This window comes from Filicampus tigris, chromosome 12 (assembly GCF_054856515.1).
Source record: "Filicampus tigris isolate MCC_2025a chromosome 12, RoL_Ftig_1.0, whole genome shotgun sequence".
Lineage (NCBI taxonomy): Eukaryota > Metazoa > Chordata > Actinopteri > Syngnathiformes > Syngnathidae > Filicampus > Filicampus tigris.
In genome coordinates this window covers 12,111,888-12,132,440 of record NC_141228.1, presented here as the reverse complement: position 1 = coordinate 12,132,440, position 20,553 = coordinate 12,111,888, and the positions used below count along the sequence as shown (strand labels likewise).

General features: G+C 44.6%; 1 protein-coding gene across 1 annotated transcript; it reads right to left on the bottom strand.

Moving 5' to 3' along the window:
* Positions 1-3,498: 3,498 nt before the first annotated feature.
* Positions 3,499-18,007, bottom strand: enc3 (ectodermal-neural cortex 3). Its single transcript, XM_086047780.1, has 4 exons — positions 17,764-18,007; positions 14,015-15,050; positions 12,714-13,490; positions 3,499-4,675 (listed from the first exon to the last, which is right to left on the bottom strand). Exons 2-3 carry the CDS (start codon positions 15,035-15,037, stop codon positions 12,744-12,746), a joined length of 1,770 nt encoding a protein of 589 aa, XP_085903906.1. The 5' UTR covers positions 15,038-15,050; positions 17,764-18,007; the 3' UTR covers positions 3,499-4,675; positions 12,714-12,743.
* Between the last annotated feature and the right edge of the window lie 2,546 nt (positions 18,008-20,553).

The following is a 20,553-nucleotide window of genomic DNA, read 5'->3' as shown; positions in this document are numbered from 1 at the left end:
GCGTGGCAATTTTACTCCACAGTCTCTACGTTGCTGCAGCATGCCCTCTGTCTCTTCTGGACACCCTTGATGTCCTCCGTTCATGCTGTTAAGTCTAGTTCCAACTGATGTGTTCAACGTGGCGTGTTTTTTTTTGGTAATTTCCTGAAATGGAAAACCAACAAACTAAGGCGAGTAGAGTTGAATCGATACTGTGCTCGTGGTCTTGGCATACATGTGCACAGTTCATGTGGTTTTAATAATCCACTCAAAGTCCATTTAAGTTTAGACAAAACAAAATGAGAAAATGTTGCACAAATGTCACGATACTTTGGGTAGTCCGCTGGGGTGGCTGCTTTAGAGCGCCTCGTTGTTGTTGTTGGCCAGTGCGCGCATGTCACAGACAGAAGGCGGAGGAGCGAGAGGCACATTTTTTTTTAATGCAACGTGACAGCCAGCGTGTGGACCGGGGCTTCACGCTGGCAGGGCTGCTTTAGACCGCGTCGTTATCGCTGCGTGGAAAAGCACTGCCGCGGCCCGCTGGGATGTATTCCAGTCACTGGAGACTTTAAGCGGGTATATTTTCATGGCTAAATCGTGCAGGTAGTTATGTGTAGCCATAAGAAAGAAGCAAAGATGAAGTGGCATCCATGTTTCCTGGTTGAAGTAGTGGCATTTGATTGACAGTTGAGCGGATCATGGTTTTATGCATTCACCAGACACGCCCACAGCGCCAGAGAGCCGAGAGAACGGCCTGGCTCCTCGCCGCCATCAGGCCGGATTTCCATACTTTGTTGACCCTCTTGCCACTGAGCAGACTTCCACTGCTGCCTCAAAGTTAGAAGACATCAGACACCCAATCTGCTTTGGCCAGAAGGTGTACATTGATCCACCATCAATGGTGGCCGCGTCCCACGGGCACCCGCCCCTCCGGGATGCCGAAGGGACGTTGATTGTGGTCTCATCAAGGCGTCTTTGTGTCCGTGCGAGACGGGCGGGGGGGGGCCCCAGCTGGGGGTCTCAGGCCAGCAGACGCACACCAATATTTGGTTGTGCAAAAGTCTCTGTCCGTTCCACCTCGCTGCTTCCTTTAACAACAAGTCCAAACAACGCTCCTCCCACCTCATACATGCGCAAAATCACCCCCCACCCTTCCTATATGCACAGATTGTTACGGCAGTTAGTGCCCCCTCCCTAATCTTTTTTTTGTTTTGTTTTGGGGCCTCTGATGTTCTTTTGTCTGCAGCCGACGTTCAAATGACTAGTTCTTCACGCTGGTTAATGGCGTTGTCGGCGAGTTGTGTTTGAAACCACTCGCTTTGTGCAGTTTGCATCACAATAGGAGCTATTGACCGGCCCATCAGTCCTGCCCCCCCTTGTCGCCGACTATACCCCCTGCCCCACTCTTCTTTTCAAACAGGCGTGTTTCATCTTCTGCTGCACTTGTGCATTGTCTTAAATAATCCATAAATGAAGCTTTGATGAGTGGCTGCACCCATCGATGCCAAATTACCAGAGCTGGGCACTCGACCCTTTTTTGCCGGTCTGTCCGCGACCTGGGTCACCTTCTGTCCTCGTCCCTCCGTCTTTATTCATAACAATTATCGTCTTCCGACCCCGTCCGTCCTCGTCCTTTTAAGGCGGTTAATAAATAATTTGGTTGCACAAGTGTGCACACCCTCTTTAACTGAGAATGTCACTGTGTTCAGAATTAACCATTCATATATATATATATATATATATATATATATATATATATATATATATATATATATATATATATATATATATATATATATATATATATATATATACGGTACGTACCTCAGTATGGGGGTCACGGTTCGGTACGGGTTCGGTACAGCAATAAATCTCAAATGCATAAGCCCTTTTTTTTTTTTCTAGTAATTTTTAACTTCATTTTAAAAGTTACGGCGCTGCAGAGGACAGCACATGCTCCACCACGGCTCTTCTAACGACTCTTGTGCGATTGTATTGTGCGATTGTATATGCTAATATGCTTCCGGGATGAAACATTGTAACGGGGCTCCAGCAGGTTTAATAAACGTTTGAAGCCCGGCTCCTCGTCTAAAGCATATTGGCGCATAGATGTTGCTATGTATGTGCCGATTGCTTCAGTAATTACTAATATCTTTGGCTCTGTCTGCTTTCACATCTCTAGGCTGCTTAAAAGTATAGCGGGGATAAGTTGTTGGTGTTGAGCGGCTTTCTTTTTTTCGATCCCCGGTAACTGTATCGGGGTGATGTTAGCATGTTTGAAGTGTTACCTGCAACATCCCGAACGGAGGTCCAACAACGCCGACACACAGTTCTTGTTCACTTCACCGTCCGCAACCCTGCACTCCATCGCCGCCGTACAGTAGCCGAAATGTTCCCGGCTGATTATACTATATATACAATACACTGTAGAAGCGTCTGACTGCAGATGCTTCTCCGATTCCATGCTTTCTCCTGCACTCGCCATTTTTCTTCAACATTTGTTTCGATCTATTTCTTCTCCGAATATATATATATATATATATATATATATACATATATATATATATATATATATATATATATATATATATATATATGGGGTGTAACGGTTTTTGTATTCGTCCCGAACCGTCTCGGTACGGGCTTCACGGTTCGGTGCACGCAGTTAGAACCAAACGACCATAGACTTGAATACGTATAAGAAATATGAACAAAATGAACCTATGTGTTGTGTTTATATTAAACATAATGATAATCTAATCATCATTTTTTGCTGACATACACAGTCAATTTGCGTAAAATCTGTGCAATGTTCTACTTACACAATGACATCATCAAGCAGCAACAACATCATTTATCACTTTAGCAACAAATGGAGCTGCCTTTAGCAACATCCCATGAAAATGAGTTTGCAACACTGACCCACACTGACACGAACATGTCTACATGCTCCACTAAGCGTGGGCTGCTCCTGGCATAATGTCACAGCTTCACTGGGGCATTTTCGGAGCCGCCTCTTGTTTACATCCAATTAACAGTCCCAGTCCGCCTCGGCTCTCTTGAAAAACATTTAACTTGCAAAACACCGCTCCAGTTATAGGCCTTAAACTTTAGGAGCAATTTTGTGTGTGTTGTATAACCTATAGGCGCCTTTTTAAGTGAGCTGCATTCGAGTTGATTAAATATTTAAGAGCGTGATCCGTTTAATATTCAAATCACCCTTTGCGCGAATTGCAAGCAATTTGAAAAACATTCTGACTAGACAGAATTTAATTTCTGGGCTCTCTTAAATTAGGAATATGGTCAAACAATCCTCAAATTCACATCTTCAGTGGTGTTTATTTCAAATTCACTGCGGTGCTGTATCAGGGCAACATGATAAAAACGAATTATCCAAATATGTGTGGAGCATGGTTTACTGAGGGTTATGTTTGCTGATAGCTTGTGTGATTATAAGGTTGCTTGAGCTTCCTAATTCCAAGCATCCCCAGCAAAACAGATGACAGACAACAAGGGCGCTGCTTTGAACACAATATTACCGTACTTTATTGACATTAAGAGGAAGGGAAGTCACAGACAGTCTATCAGCATGTCTGATCAAATTAAGTTAGCTTGATTCAAAAAGCATTCGCACGACCCAAAGCCGGGTTAAGACAAAGACGTAATAAAGTTAAGACCACGGAGAGCTCGTACAAACTGTGCAAATCAAAAAGAAATGATCAATTATTAAGAAAATATAAAAACTATCTGTCAGTCTATTTAAGATGCTCAAATGAAAAAAAAACAAAAACAACATGATACAGTAGCTATAAATAACTTGGGACATATCTTTAAATGAAGATGCCGCAAAGTTTTACTAGTCAGGTTTTGGCAGCGTCTGTGTTTCCAATATGACTGCCGCTATAAGAAGCACACGTTTGAACTTTCGGATGCAAAAACACTGCAGATGTCATCTCAAAAAACCTTTGTCATCAAACTTGTACATTCACACAAAGAAGAGCATTGTTAAAAACAGACAATAAAGAGGTCATCATTCGGCGAATACAGTTCATGCCTCTTCATGCAGTAAAAAAAAAAAAAAAAATGTACATAACCCTGAGACACACACAAAAATAAGTAACTTCTTCAGCTGTAACGGCCCTTGCCAGCTTGTATTTTCACTTCAGGAGGAAGACCCAAATTTAAGCTGGCCAAAATTGAGGGAAGCCCAAGTCCAACGTCTAAAAATAGAGACAGGAAGAGTGCATAAAATCATACACTTTTAGCACGTCTCCTCCACTTCTACACTCGTGTGCCAACGCACGTTTCGATGGAGTCAGTCGATCAGTCAGCGGTTCGATACGTCACTGTACACCTGAGTGAAAAGCCCAGTGTGACGAGGAGGAGGGAAGGAAAGACTTGCTTTTGGCGAAATGTTGCAGGACTTCAGTCAAACATTAGCCGTTAAGTTATGGAGCTTTCTGCTCCGGGGCCTCCCCTGGCTGTGCTTCGCATGTTCCAAAGAGCGCATGGCAACCGCAACCGGCTTAGGGGCTACATGGGAAAGTTACACAAGACGTTCTGGGTAAACACATCCGGTGGTAGGAGGCGATGAAGACGCTCTTTCAGTCTTCACGTTCCAGGAATCGAGCCAGTCCAATGTTGACGATACCGGGAACGCCGGCGGGGGAACACACGGGGCCCTTCATCCTCGTTGCTGTGGAGAGAAGGTGAAAGAAGGAGATTAATGTTCCGGTCCGGTGACGACCCAGCGAGGGTACATGACCACACAAGAATGCGCGTTGAGGCCTCCAGGTCTCCCGTCAGCTTGTCAAAGAGACATTCTATACAGCTTAACATCGGCTCATGAGGCGTAGCGTCAACGGCGCCGCCGACCCGCTTTCCCCGTGGAATGTGCGATTGAGATGCTCCAGCCCCTCGTGCGAATCGCTAAGAAATAAACTGCAGTACTCTTCTGCGTAAATAACTAAAAGCACGAAGACTTAGTGTACACTCTGCCAATGCAGAAGACATTTTACGCCAACTGTGGCACATGTGTGAATTTTGTCAGTATGCATCGTTCTTTGAAAAGATATCTATACATGAGCTCTTGAAATACATTTCAACATAAACCCATTTCTACTCGCCTTAGATTGGAGTGGTAAGTTTTCCACTTCAAAATAGTACAGTAAGCCCACTGGGGAAAGGGACCTGAGCCCTGCCGCAAATAGTATCTAAACATGAGAGGCTCCACTTGCCCAAATGTTTACAATTGCCTATATGAATAGTTTAAACCGTAAACATATCACAAACTATGATTCCGAAAGAGTTTAATATCATTTCAAACTCATCTTACATTACTCCTAAACACACTCCGTAATTACCACTAACAACCCAGGCTAAAGTTAGCTCCGCCCCGACAACGAAGCTAGTTTTTCAGCCGAGATGTATCACTTCAACATACTTCCTTGACACCAAATTACTGTACTACTTTCCTATTCAGACAGAGCTTTGGTGGAATCGTGTAGCATCTTAGGGCATTTAAGAAAGAACACAAAAACGAGGAAGAAAACGCCGCATTGACCTCCATCCGTCAGATCCGAACTTGATAGCGAACAGCATGTGTATCCCTAAAACAACGTGACAGTGACAAATCTGCTTTCCCAGTGCGTGATCATCAATGGTTGACATCATCCATATGGACTCTAGTACAAGAAACGGTACCTCGTAGTACTCGCTTTTACTATTGAAAAAACGCATCGACAGGGTTCCTACTCTTTTCTTGAAATTATTTTCCAGGACTATTTCATCAGTTACAGTATAAGTCAAGTTATCACAATGAACACTAATAAATTCCACCCTCAAAATTTGGACAAGTGTTATTATCTACAATTGTGCCTTATCAGCCAGACTGATAGCCAGACCCAGGGGCGTAACACTAACTAAAAACTGCATGAAAAGTTGAAGCTCTGTGCTCTTTGCACATACACCGTATTTTAATAGAGCTGAATTCCTAATGACGTTTTTCCTCATTCGCACCTTTTCTGTTTCTGTGATATGCGGCTCGGATAATGGATGGATGCTGTCGGACAATGGGGCAATGTGAAATGTGGCCCAGTAAGACTACTGGTACCCGTCGCTCTCTTGAAGCTGTCGTCATGGTCGCTGCGGCTCTACTGAAACCAGAGATGTGCTGTATATCATCTCAGAGCGCACAGCCAAGTGACGGCGCGCCCACTACAGCTCTCTGACACTCAACACAAGAAATTGAGAGAGGGACAAAAACCTTACACTCGATGTACAGCAACACTCATGAACTCAAAGTCGCCAGTTTTGCCACTTCTGTGGAGAAAATAAAGCCTTGGGGTCCGAAAAAGCTGTAAAACTAGCAACAAAGTCATATGGAAACACTGGGCACCACAACTGTTTGAAGGAAATATGCAATTTGATTGGTTGGTAGTGTCAAGTAGCAGAGATGAAGCCGAAAAGCGCTACACTTCAATGTTGCTCATTTGAGGCAGCTGAAAAGAGACATACAGACAGGTCTGTTTAACCTGTTTGCGTTCACCCACGAGGCAGAGAGAATTTGAGGTTTTTCCAGGACAATTTTTTTCCTCATTTTCCAAATGTTTTCCGTGGCTGGAAAATCGCTCAATCGTTTTCCAGGACGTGTGGGAACCCTGATCAATAATGAGACGAGCTCTCCCAAGGCATGTAGGAAGCATACAGTGGAAAAAGGGCAAACATTTTGAGGAACTTGTTAACAAGTTTAGCCACCAATAACAATGAAATATAACCTCCTCCATTTTCTGTACCGCTTACCTTACCCAGCTCAGATAGTGTTTTCTTGAGTCTTTGGTAAGAGTTGCTAAGCTATTGTTAAAAAATTGTGGAAACCATGGGTAAGAAAAAAAAAAATGGATCTGCACTATTCTCCAAAATTTAATAGCACGGAAATTGATTTTTGCCTAATACTGCTAACGCTGAAGGAGGTAACGCTCTTGTGTGCAAACCATCTGCTGCAACTGGCCAATACACGACGGCCTCCTTCTTGGATCCGTGTTAACATTCCTGCAGCAGTTGAGCACCATTTTCACAACTCCTGTTAAATATTTGGCATCTGGGATCCCCAGCTGCCACCGCAGATAATTCAGTGCCCTGCAGTTAGCATGGAATGTTCCACTGGAAATTCGAAGGGAGGAACGCAATGTTTACCCCTAATTATCCTCGTTTGTCAGCGGATGAGCGCTTGCTCTCTAATCTCAACCTGTTTGACTGCGGTTGCTTTGTTTGGATCATGAAACAGGACCGACCGAAGCCTGCTCTGATCCGCGCTGCAATGCTACTGTTGTTCACACACAAGAAGCGCGTAGAGGACAATTGGTGTCTCCTTTATTACTTCCTCCAAAAGAGTCTCCAAATCGCTGTAGCTCACCGACGAACCTGAACTCCCCAAGATCCTGCCGTGTCTTTATAATCGGACAAACATTCCCATTTTCTTGCTGCCGCTCATCTCCTCCTCGTCAGTAAAAGCCACAGCTTTTCATAAATGTGACACAAATCCTTATTGCCATGTTGTAGCCTACTTCGTGTCCTAACACGAGGGACAAGGCACCAAGCCACTTCCTGTTTGATCACTTAGCAACCAGCGACCAATACGGCAAGCTTGACCCAGGCCGCCATCGTCCTGCCGCCCTAACCTGCGCTGAACAAAACATATGCTGTGTCAAAGGATTAGAAAGTGCAGATACAATTATTGGAAATACGTAATAAAAGTAAAAAGCCAGAAATACTCAAGCATACCTGAAAAAAAATCTACTTAAGAACCCACTGATCTGCTCGTGTACAAGTTAATGCCTGCTCTTGTCGAGTGCTTCTACCACGCGTTTAATCTTTCTCAAGTGGAGATGATGACAAAGCGGTTTCTCACTCCTTAGTACTTTACTGAGTGACGGCCATCATTACTTTTTAATAATAAGAGTCAGCTGTCTTTTATACTCATCTTCACCGTCTAGCTGTCTGTCATGTTCGGGCCTAACAATATGGAAATGGTGAGCGACAGCCTAACTTTTAACTTTTAATCAGAGTCATCACTTGTGTATTACTCACCTAGTGTATTCATGTCTATCTTTTCTGGCCTGTTAACAACAAATGCTACACACTAAGAACATGCCAGTGCGGTAAACGAACCGTACGTCTCTGTGCGTATCAACCCCGCAATCCTCTGAACGACCCCCGTGATCTCCCGGAGTACACGCTGAGGTCAACACTGCTAAATGGAAAGCTAATTAGAATTAAAAGCATTACCTAACTTCTTAGGCTTATTATGGGAAGTAGTTCAAGCCTAATCCAGATGAAAAAACATTGCCTGGAGAAACTGTTATTGAATTGATTGTAGGTGCGGCCCATCCACATAAACATTTCAACACGCCTTTAGAACGTTAGTATGTAAAGGTATCAGGACATGTACATGTATATAGCTTGGTTATTTTGTCAGATGTGCTAACCACGACTGCCTCAACAGTCAAGAGGTCCCGGGTTTGAAACTTGACTCGGGCCGTCCTGTGTGCAGTTTGCATGTTCTCCATGTGCTTGAATGGATTTTGTACAGGTCCTCCTACTCTCTTCAACATTCCAAAAACACGCTTAAGGTAATTGAAGACTCTAAATGATGTGAATTGCGTCCGTATGAAAACGCCTTCACGACAAAGCAACAAGTGGCTCGATAACTAACCCTTGACAGCAAGGCCGTGCTAGCTTATCAGAAACACACAAGAAAGGGCATGCATATCTCAGAACTGCGAGGCAGGGCTGCTAACCACTAAATCCGCTGCGCTGCCCCCGAAGAAAGTTATTCAAGGCACAATAACGTGTGGGCTAACAACAATGAAGTACGGTAATCACCAACAATTAAGAAACGCACAACACACACTTAGATCATGTTTACCAAGCAAATTGCCTGCGCACAATGAGACAATACGTCTTCCCATTTACTCACAAGGCCACCTTCTTCATTTTTCGAGTCCAGCAAGGCCTGTGCCGTGCTTACTAATCACCTCCTAGCATTCCACTGTATAGACCCTCACGTGAATCACGGGCATTTACATGCATTTGCAATTGTTTGCGTTGTAAACGAGTGGCGGGACCAGCGTCTTGGTGCAGCTGTGGAGGAGAATGGGGCATCCTTGAGGTAAAAGAGTGGAACAAAGAGGACCTCTGTAACTCAATACGTGCCACTTCGGTACCACTTCAGAGGCACAAATATTACGTCATTCAAGATTAATTACCAGGCACACAGACACACTTTAGCTCATGCCAGCTGGCTCCCCTAAAGAGGCCTCTGGAACTGTATGATGGCTCGTCACTTTCTGAGGGCCTAATCAAATTAGCGCGGGCGATTATTCAGCCATTTGAAGCATCTTCTCCCCGCTCCCTTTCTCTTAATTTACAGCAAAGAGAAAAGCCTAATAAAAAGTCCATTAGGATTATGCAAATCGGCAGATTGATTACTCAAGGGACTGGGCGCCAAGTGTGTGTGTGCACGTGCTACTAACTGTGTGTGTGTGTGGAAGGGGGGGGGGGGGGGTTGTTGTCCACAGATGCAATTATAAAAGCCTCATTCACTTTGGGCTCCTGGTGGCCCTCACGACTCAGCATTAATAAAACATTAGTATTGAGTGAGCGGTGGCCCGGGCGCTCCTCTCCCTGATCCCACTGCGACCTTTCCGTTTTACAGCAGCTGTCTTGGGACGCCACAAGCTCGCCGACGTCTCCCACCCACCCCGGGCGGACCCCCGCCAGGTGTACTCCATCACACGGCTTCAGTTGAAGCCGTTAAAAGTGGTGCTTATGTTTGTGATTTTGATGCGACGAGAGGCGATGAGTGGAGAGCGACGGAGGGGGAGGTGGGGGTGGAGAGACTAAAGGCCGAAGCATAGATAACAGTCATTTGCGAGGTTGTGACAGTTCACTGGTGTCAAGGGGGACATTGTGTTGAACTTTAGGCACAGAGGCCTGGTTGCATCCTGTCTGCTCAAAAGCTGACGCCAGAAACCGAGCGCACATTAAGATTGTGCAGGAAAAACATTAGTTGGCGATGTGACTTCATCATAATAACGTTATAGTAAATGTTGCTGGAGAAGTGACAACAACATCCCCATGGTCCTAATCCATGTTTGCTTTTGTTGCGACTCAAGCATTTTCAAAAAAAAAATCGCTTGGCTGTGCCCTGTCATCGACTGGCAACCAGTCCAGGGTATATTCCGCCTATTAACCAAAGTCAGGCGTGACAGGCTCCAGCTCACCTGCAACACCAATGGGGACAAAACGCTATAGACACCAAACGTTTTGAAGCCAAAACAAAACATCACGGTTGCCTTTAGTGCTCTTTCAAGATATAGCATATTTGCACATTACAACAAATTGCCAAACACAATGTTGGTGGAATTCTTGTAACGTCCTACAGGCGACATTCACACATCCTTACTATTAAAAATGTAGGCCGCACCTCATTCCTCCAAAATTAGAATAAGGTTGGATGGCTTTTTTTTTTTTTTGGAGGACAGGCAATGTGAGCAATGCAGCTCCCTGTCAATCTGTGTATCATATTTTTTGTGTGTATGCATACTGTACATAGGAGAGGGAGAGAGAGAGGGAGAGGGAGAGAGAAAGATTGATCGGCAAAAGCTCTCCAACTGCATAAAAGCACAAATAAATGCAGTTCATAAACAGCTGAGTAGTGGAGGTTTTCAACCCTGCCAAAAACAAAAAATGAAACACATGCAAGCACTACAGATACACAATTATTCTGCCGCTCTGACCCCAGCTGAAAGTTGACAGCCTCTGTAGCTAAGTATTTTTAGGCAGGCGTTAGTTTCGGCTGCCAAAGTGGGCAAAATATAGCTTTGCTACTTCTGGTCTTGCGTTGCACTTGCAACTCCGCGTGTGTGTGCGTGTAGTTTTTTTTTCTTTCATTGCCACAAAAAGACAACAGCGCACACACACTACTACTCTCCTGCTTCAACAAGTTGGCCCCCTGATCTCTGTTTCTTCTTACCCCTCTTCTGTTGTAATTAAACAAAAGCATTGGAGCTGTCGCCACGGTAACTGCAGAGTGATGCGGTGCCTTGATCTTTCCTAAGCCAGCCTGTCTGTCTGTCTCCAACCATGCCCCCAAAAACCGAAATGCCTGCCACAGAGACAGTGGTCCTCAGCAGCAGTCATGCTATGCTGCCCCCCCGCCCAAGCTCACATCCCAACCAGCTGTGTACAGTCAACACAGGCGGCGCAGCAGACGCCCTCGCTCGCACTCTGCTATACGTCACCGTCTTGGCATCGCACAAACACGCCCGTATGGAAGTTACAATCTTGTTTACCAGACTGACAAAAAATGTGGTTGTTGTCAAGTCCCCAAAAACGATCTGCCAAAGTGAAAATAACATGCCTTATAGGAAAGGCAACACACAGAGAGAATTGTTATTTACATTACATACACTATGCAGTTACGGAGATCAAAGCTTCTCTATGCACGAGGAACTGCCCGTAGGTTGGGGAAAAAAAAGGGAAGAAAGAGAAGGAAGAAAAAAAATATGGGCTGTGATCAAAATAAACCAATCCCTCAAAACCAATGAATCAACAGCACATAAACCTAAGTGCACACGCGTGCAGCTGAATGACTCTCGTCATCGTAATAAAACCCCGCCTCGAGTTTACTTTCAACCTAAATGATCGATAAAGACAAACCGCCAACCAACAATTAAAAAGACGCGGCAGTCTTTTAAATGCGACTCGAGTGAGTTGCACAGCGCTAAGCGGCTTTCCCTCAATTGAGTGCTTGAATATGAATTTCATGTACCAGCAGAAACTCGGAATGCCTCCATTATCCGAGACAATTTACTGAAATCGTCCAAAACATTATGGACCGACCAGCTTCTGATGCAAGCAGATTTCTAAGCATCTTTTTTTTTCTTTATGGGTACTTTCAGTATACAGTCGAGTCTAAACTCAAAGTTGCGCACCTTCAGTTTAGTACCACATCGTGCTGGCACCACTGAGGTCTCCTAGAAGAGTTATCGTTAAGCTAATGGACTTTTAGACAATATTATTTGGTTTGATTGAAGATTGTGGTTTTTAAATATACAATGTGTATGTTGAATTGTGTTTAATATTTTAGATTTATAGTAAACATCAACTGGGAGTGACAAACAGCTTGAAGCAAGCACACTTGGCTTCTTACTTGGAGAACTGTTTGAACAGGAGAGAGGTGCTAAGGAATACTTTTAAAACGCGTTTAAATTTGTTGTGGGAAGGTAGATTAAAAAAAGAAATCTTAATATAGTCTCTCTATATCACAGATTGTCACCCATTGCGGGCGGGTCTGGAACATATCCCTCGATTAACAGGGTCCACTGCCCACCCAGCCCTAATTTACATTCTGCTTTTCGAACCTGCTGAATTGTGGGTGCTGACTCCTGACGCCGGCTCATCCGTCTACCTGGCACCGCAAGCGCAGGCCTGATCCAATGACAGAGGTCCTGTGTTGCGGCACTCTGCAATTAGCAACGCCGCTGACATTCCTCCAGCTCTGCAGACCGGCGTGTTTATCCAACACCCGGTCACCACTGTGGCTTGATAATGTGTAACTGTAACCAGTAGCAACCCTGGCAACAGTGCAGGCTTGGAAACCGGCCTAGTCCGGCTCCAACTGACATTCACCTCAGACCGTGTAAGGTGTTTTGGGGACTAGAAATACTCACCGTAGGGGAGCTCGACGTGCCCGTGCATTTCTAGGCCGACAGGTACTTCCACGTACTGACGAAGGCCGTGGGAATGAGTGAGTAAGGAACGCTGGTCACGCTGTCCCAAGAGTCCGACGATGGATCGTAGCAGTCTAGCGTCTTACACCTTTGAGCCCCAAAGTACCCCCCAACCACGTATAGTCTGTTTCCCGATGCCACCGCATGACAGCTGATCCGTTTGGCAGTCACGTCGCCAAACTTGGACCACTGGTACGTCTCGCTGTTGAAGCGGTATGCGGAGCTGGCTGAGAATTCGGTGTCGCCCCCGATCACGACAACGTGGTTTCCCACCACCGCCGCCGCTGTGTAGCGCCAAAGCTGCGGACACGCTGCCGGAACGGACCAACGGTTTTGACAAGGGTCAAAGCACTGAACCTTGGGATATTTGTCTCTGTTGACGCTGGTTCCTCCGAAGGCGAACAGCTTGTTTTTCGCACCGACGACAGCAGCGTTGCTCACGCCTTCTCGGAGCGGAGCCACCAGCGTCCATTTGTTGGTCTGCGGGTCGTACTGCTCCACCTGTTTGAGTGACACGGATGGCGAGGCGGGAAAGGATCCTGCAAGAGAAGTGTGTCCTCCCACAACGTAAAGCATGTGGTCCAGCTCTGCTGAGCCGTGTCCGAATCTGGCAACTAGCATGGGCGCCGCTTTGGACCACTCGTCGTGCAAAGTGTCGTAGGTCCAGACATCTTTGGAGGCCCCATTCTCAGAGCCACGCCCACCGGTGACATAGACCTGCAACACATTATAGCGCCACTCTTAAAACGATTTTTTTTTTTTAAAGGGCAAGTCAACCCAAACATATTTTATTCACGAATATGTTCTATGCGGGCCCGCTAGTTGAAACAAGGCATTCTGATAAATATTGCATTTGTGGAATAAGAGTTAATCCACCCATTTTTAGACATCTCTGGGGGCGGCCATTTTGTCACTTCCGTCGACTGAAAATGACATCACAGTTGCTCAGGGCTCATAACTCACCTGTTTCCGAAGCTGAGCCATGATTGGTCGTTACCTGAGCCCTGAGTAGTTGTGATGTCATTTTCAGTCGACAGAAGTGACAAAATGGCCGCCCCCTGAGATTGGTAATATGGGTGGATTTTGCTGCTTAAACTCATATTCCACAAACGCAATATTTATCAGAATGCCTTGTTTCAACTAGCGGGCCTGCTGGGAACAAATTCTTGAAAAAAATGTGTTTGGGTTGACTTCCACTTTAAGATCTCAAATGCTTGATTTACATTTCACAACGTGATTACCTTACAACCGATGGCACAGGCGCTACATTCCTTCCTGGGACTCGGGATGTCAGTTTTGGGGGTGATCTCTTTGGTCTTGTTGTCAATCACATAGACTTTGTCGCACATGAAGGTTTGTCCTCCGAGCAGCAACAAGGCCTGGCTGACTTTTCTGGGCCGAGCGCAGAATCCCGTCACGATGCCATCGTTCTGAAGGATCCTCATCTTGCACCGCACGGCGTCTTCGACGATCTCTCGGCCCACCTTGTGACACATGACCAGCTCCTCCGAAGCCACGTTGTTGAGGAGGTACGTCTCGGGGAGAAGCGCCAGACGGACGCAGCGCAGCAATTCCGGCAGCTCGCTGTGCCTCTGCTCCATGTCGGCCTTGACCCAATCGATTACGGCCTCGTACACCAGGCTCTCGTCCTCGACCTCCAGCTCTTCGCTGAGGATCAGCTCGCGCACTTTGTCTCTGGGAAGGTTTAGAAAGTCCTCCGTTTTGTAGAGGGTGGCGAAGTTTGCCAGACACATGCTCCACGACAGCTCGTACAGTCTCTGGCACTGATGGGCGTCTGACAGCAGCATCATCCCCAGACAGTTGGACTGGTGGAGATTCTTTTCGAGAAACTCTGACGCCGCATCCCTGATGTCGTGGAACTGAAGCATATCGCCGGCCTCGAGCAGGGACTCTGCGTTCTCCTCATTGATGATGATTCGGGCCGAGTAGGCGTAGTCGAGCAGCAGCTCCAGCACCTCCGGATGGAGGGAGTCGTGGAAGTTGACTTCGGCGTCACGGCTCTCTCGCAGCCCGCCGCTGAACATGGCCTCGAAGTAACGGCTGCAGGAGGCCAGGACGGCCCGGTGGCAGGGGAAGGCCCGGTTACCGGCTTTCAGGACCACATCTGTGAAGACTTTACGCTTGCGAAGTAAGTTGAGCTGGGTCAGGAGGCTGTCGGCATGTGACGTCTTGTGGAACAGTTGGATGTTCATGGAGCCGGAGCTGGAGCGGGACTTTCGGTTTTCGTGGCTGGTGACGGACATTTTGAATTTGAAGCTGGGGAGTAACAAAAAAGACATGCACGATATTAGCTGAGAGAACACACTGCTTTATGCACACGGGGTCCTTGGCTTACAACTGTGTCCAGTTTACACAGTGTATCCTGAATTTGTACATTCATGGGAATGTGACATAGTCTTTTACTAACCTAGAGGTAACTTCCTGTGTCTATTTGTATTAAACGTTTTTAGCCAAACATATACATATACATATATTTCTTATATATATCTTTATAAAATCAGTAAGCTCAGTGGTAACACAGCGTGGCTTTTGCCATGTTAACGACATTTCCGCTTTAATGGAACACCTCTTGTATATATTTTCCAACAGCTTGAATGGGGGTGACTATGTACGAATACGTGTACAAACACTGCTTTACCTTCCTGATTAAACAAAAAAAAAGGTAGTTGTCCAGCAGGTTGTTAGGCAGTAATAAAACTCTGCTTGATGTGTTGCTACGGAAATGAACTCTAGACTTTTGGGAGTTAAAAGGCAAGCCGACACAGAGCACTCCCACAGAAAATATCAATAAACCCGTGAGAATGTCCAAACAACTGGCCTTCACACACGCCACTGTTACTAATGACACCGGTGTGCCTTCTTATATCACATTTTTCCACCCCTATAAACATTTCAAGCCTGTGAGTCAAATCCAGCCACTGTGACAGCCAATGAATTACCCTGCTGGCTCTCCAACTACAGGCAGTGTTTTTTTAAAACCTGTCAGGAATAGAAGACAGTCGGTTTTTCTCCCTTCAAAGTGCAGTCCCCAATAACTGGGCTAATTATTAGGCTCCAAGGTATTTTTTCTGCCTTTTCTAGGACCCAAATGGCAAGGGCATGTTTCCAAGTCAAGGGCACAAAAACTGCGCACCCCTAAAAGAACAATATTACAGTTAGCATATATTAGGATAGTGTTTGTTAGGTTACTGCTGTCGTCATAGTCCATTTCTGTCCCTTGACACTCAATCTATCAACAATAAGTTTCTGAACTGCAGGATGACAATTTTGATTAGTGTGAAACAGGTACACAATTAGTACATTTGATGGCACTATATATATATATTCTTGTCAACAACAATAATGTACAGTACGTCCTTCTAAAAAGGTAGTGCCGTTGAAGCGCCGGGGTTTCCCCAAGCTTGTTCAGCTCGACATATGCAGCGCTTAAAAATGTATTAGACCACCTGTCATATCGTATCATGTCATATATCACCGTTAGGACTTTAATGCAGAGCCTTTCAGTTTCAGTGAGGTCGCCACCTTTTCCCCACTCTGAAGAATTTTCAAACTCAATTCACCTTTCCATCAATCACCATCCATGCATTTTTTTTAATGATCGTTTCCCATTAGGCTTGAAGGTGAGCTGCAGTCAGTCACACAAAGCATTTAATAAAGAATATTAATCATTACATACACAAATACATTTTACCGTTAGTTTCTGTATGTAAAAAAACTCTCGGCTAAATTGTCATTCTGCAAATATCGCCACACAAGATGTATGGAGCAGAGAATGGAACCCTTCTCCAAATTGTGAGGCAGACGTGGTAAAACACTTAATTAACCACCTCACTACCTTCAAGAATAACATTCAACCCCTAAAACAACTTTTTCTCTTCAGGAATGCAAGCAAATGACTCAAATTTGACATCTTAATCAAGAAATAATAATCCATCAATTTTCCACTTAAACTCATTAGTGTTGCGGCTGAGCTGGAGCCTTTCCCAGACGACTTTGATCGTGATACATTCTGGTGTCTCCCATTCACACTTAGGAAAAATTTCGAGGCTTCAGTGAACCTAACATGCGTGTTTTTGTTAAGTGGCCTGAAGCTACAGCAACCCATGCAAGCCCGGGGAGAACAAGAGATTTGAACCCAGAACCTCTCAACTGTGAGGCAGTGCTAAACACGAGTCCCACCCTGCTGTTCTCAAGCATAATATTCAGGCACTAAAACGTTTTCTTTTGTGTACAGAAATGCAAGTCAATAACTGATTTTGACAATTTAATCACGAAATACAAATCTGTACTATTTTTTTGTAAAACAGTAAGAATGAAAATGTATTTTTCTTTAAAATACATTATATAATTTGAGCAAAGGAATGGTGTAATAAACAATTGCACGATTACAAATGTTGTTCATGGGGGGTATTTTTTGTTAACACTAATTTATAGCACTGCACTGTATAAATTAGGGTTAAAAGATCACAAGATATATTCTAAAAGACTATGTTATGTAAGTCAAACGTCAAGGCTACCACAAAAGAACCCTTAACGTTATCAATCCACAGCTTGAACAAGTAAGTTGAGGGTGACATTCTTGTGCAAGCAACCTTGGAAGACTGGCCCATTTTGACAAGTTTAAAGCCATTTCTGCTCATTGTAATTGCAAACCAACCCGAAAGCCGTAAAGCAGTAATAAACTCTGCATGGCACTGAGAGCTCCACTCGCCTCCATTCTATCTTTTGTTCCACGCCGGATCACATTAAGTCGCCTTTTGAATCTCGGTGGACTGTGTGGGCTTTGCGTGGACGGACTCGGCGTGAAATCCAATTGGTTTTGTGCACCCCACAAAAAGTGAAATTGCGCTCATGAGGACGGGAATGCGTGTGTGTATGTGTGTGTGTGTGTGTATCGGGGGGACGACATAACTTGTCAAGCATGCGGGAAAGTCAAGTAAACACGGAGGCTTGGTGGACACAAACTTACCTCTAAACAGATGGCCTCGACGCGTCTCCGGATTCTTTCTGTCGGCTTTCGACGACTTCACTCGAAAAGTGTTTCGTGCCTTTTTCTTCAGTCACAATTTAAGCGAGCCAGCTTTCCCAGTTTAAGACTATTCTGTGAGTTAAACAGTCGGAGGGCTTGTCAGCCATTTGTCACGATCCCGAGGAAAGTTTCGGAGAGGAGGAAAAGTTAGGAAGCTACTTGGGTTCCACGACAGCCTGCAGTGAGTAAATGAAGAGGAGGAGGAGCACACGGCAGCATTCTGTAGTGTTTGCTGGCTCCTCCCCCTCCTGCTACTCTTGGCCAATCAGACTCAGGAATCGGGATGCATTTTATTCTTTGTCCCACTCTTTACAACCCACATAGGGCCACTTAATTAGGTACACGTTGTGGTACAAAGGCAACAACGGTGACATTTCATTGACCATTGATAGGTTGTGGTTTGCAGTTGTGTTGAACTGCGCTGCATCGTGGCGAGACTAACTAGGGGTCCACAAACCATGACAATGGATTGGTTCAATTGCAATCGGGGTCCCTAAATTGCATGTTTAAATATTAAAAGGCATGTTAAGAGGGTATCAATGATGACTACGGCTGCCTCACAGTGCAGAGGTCGTGGGTTCAAATCCAGGCGCCTGTGTGGAGTTTGCATGTTCTCCCGATGCTTGAATGGTTGTGTGTGAATGGTTGGAATGCTCTACGATTGGCGGATGAATTTGCTGTTGATGTTTCATTTTAAATGTCATTAGACTTTTGTTTACACAAAAGAATAGCGGTTTGTTTTCCATTTTGTTCCCCTACGGCACCAATGTGAACTGAACTGTGAATTTAATAACTGCCCCCCCACACCCCACCTACCAAAACTCCGATGTGGCCCATGATGAAAGCAAGTTTGACACAGCTGACCTAAATGATCACAAAGAAAATCAGGACCTCGACATTACCCATCTCCTATACATTGGGGTAACCATAGACAGAACCTGATCCTTTATAAAACAATTTCTGTTATTTAAAAAAAAAAGATTTTTTTTACCTCTAACAGAAAGTTTCGACAAGAACACCCTACTCAACAACATGTGTTTGCATTCCTGTGATAGGAAATGACACAGCCTATCTTCTGTTCATTTAATTTTTACAAAAATGATTATTTATTTATTGAGGCGGCACGGTGGTCGACTGGTTAGCACGTCCGCCTCACAGTTCAGCTAGCTAGCTAGGAAGCCAGGAGATGTCTGAATCCAGGAAAGGCTTTCCTCGAGTTGAGCTGCCTGAAGACAATTAGATGTCTCACAAATGCATAGAACAATGGACCTGATCAGATAAAGCAGAAGCAAACGTAGCCCTCCCACCACTATATGCAAAAGACATGTACAGACGGAGAAATGCAAATGACCCAAACTGTCAGTACAGACAAATACAGAGCATGCAGAACATCCAACACCATTGCGCTCTTGAGTTAGAACTCGGAGAAACATTTTTTGCAACATATGTTTAGGAGGTTTTATTCTAATCCAATGAAACCAAGTTTGAACTTTTCGGCCACATTTCCCACAAGTGTGTTCGTTAAGTGAGCCCTGCGCAACTGTGATGTCATTTACAGTTGACAGCAAGTGGCAAAATGGCTGCCCCCTGAGATGGATAAAAATGAGTTTATTTTGCTGCTTAATTCATCTTCCACAAATGCAATATTATTCATAAGACTGTACTTAGATTAGTGGGCCGGCAAAGAACATATTATTGTCAAGACAATTTTTTAATTGACCTCCTCTTTAATCACAGGTAGGCCTACTTTAACGTAAATGGTGGCAGGTGTGGACTGTTTCCCATTCAATGAGTTTGCATGGGATTGATTAATTTGGAACACAGTCACATCGCCAGTTATAAGAGGATGTGCACACCTGTGCAACCACAATATCTCAGTTGTTAGTTCTCGAAAAAAAATATTGAAATAAATTGATTTGTAAAGGTCTGCTTTTAAATACTTTATCTTGGTCTTTTTTTTTTTTACATCACAAAAACCCGGCATGTGAACAGGGGTGTGTAGATTTTTTCATATCCACTATATATTCAAAACAGCTGCAAACAAAATAACAAACTTATTGTCAGTAACCCCTGACACACTGTTTGACTGAGAGTTGCCATAACTCTGAGGAATGCCTCACAATCAGCATGTCCAGGATTAACCTTGTCCTTGCTCATGTGCCAGCTCCACATAACCAGAAGTGTTTAACGATCATATGATGGCAGGTTCAAGCTCCACCGTGAACCATGGGATTGTGTCTCCGGCAGAATTCCAAGCATTCTCGGAAGAATTGAAATACCTGTGCGCTTTGTGAATGTTCGTCGATGTTCCAAGAAGGCCGTCACGATAAGGCGCATGCAATGTCAACAGGCACATACTTTTATAGGCTGCTTCGAATAGTGAACAAATGCTATACACAAATTCATATTAATGTGTGATGTCAATGTAGACACTGTTTTGATATGTTATACATACTGTGCAACATTCTAAGCCAGGCCATCATTGTAGTAGTTTATTAGCAAGTGCTATGATGACCATACACAGTTATTGACATATTGCTAGACATACACACCTCTAAAGAAGAGCAAGACATTTTGTTATGTGATGCTCGTTGCCTTCTCAAGAAATGTTTTCGCCATGAGATGGAACCTTACAGTCAACATTTTTAACTCCTCAGGCAATGTTTATGTCTTGTAACAGTGTAACATTCCTAACTGTCATACCAGTCCAAAGAGAAATTGACGACTTTA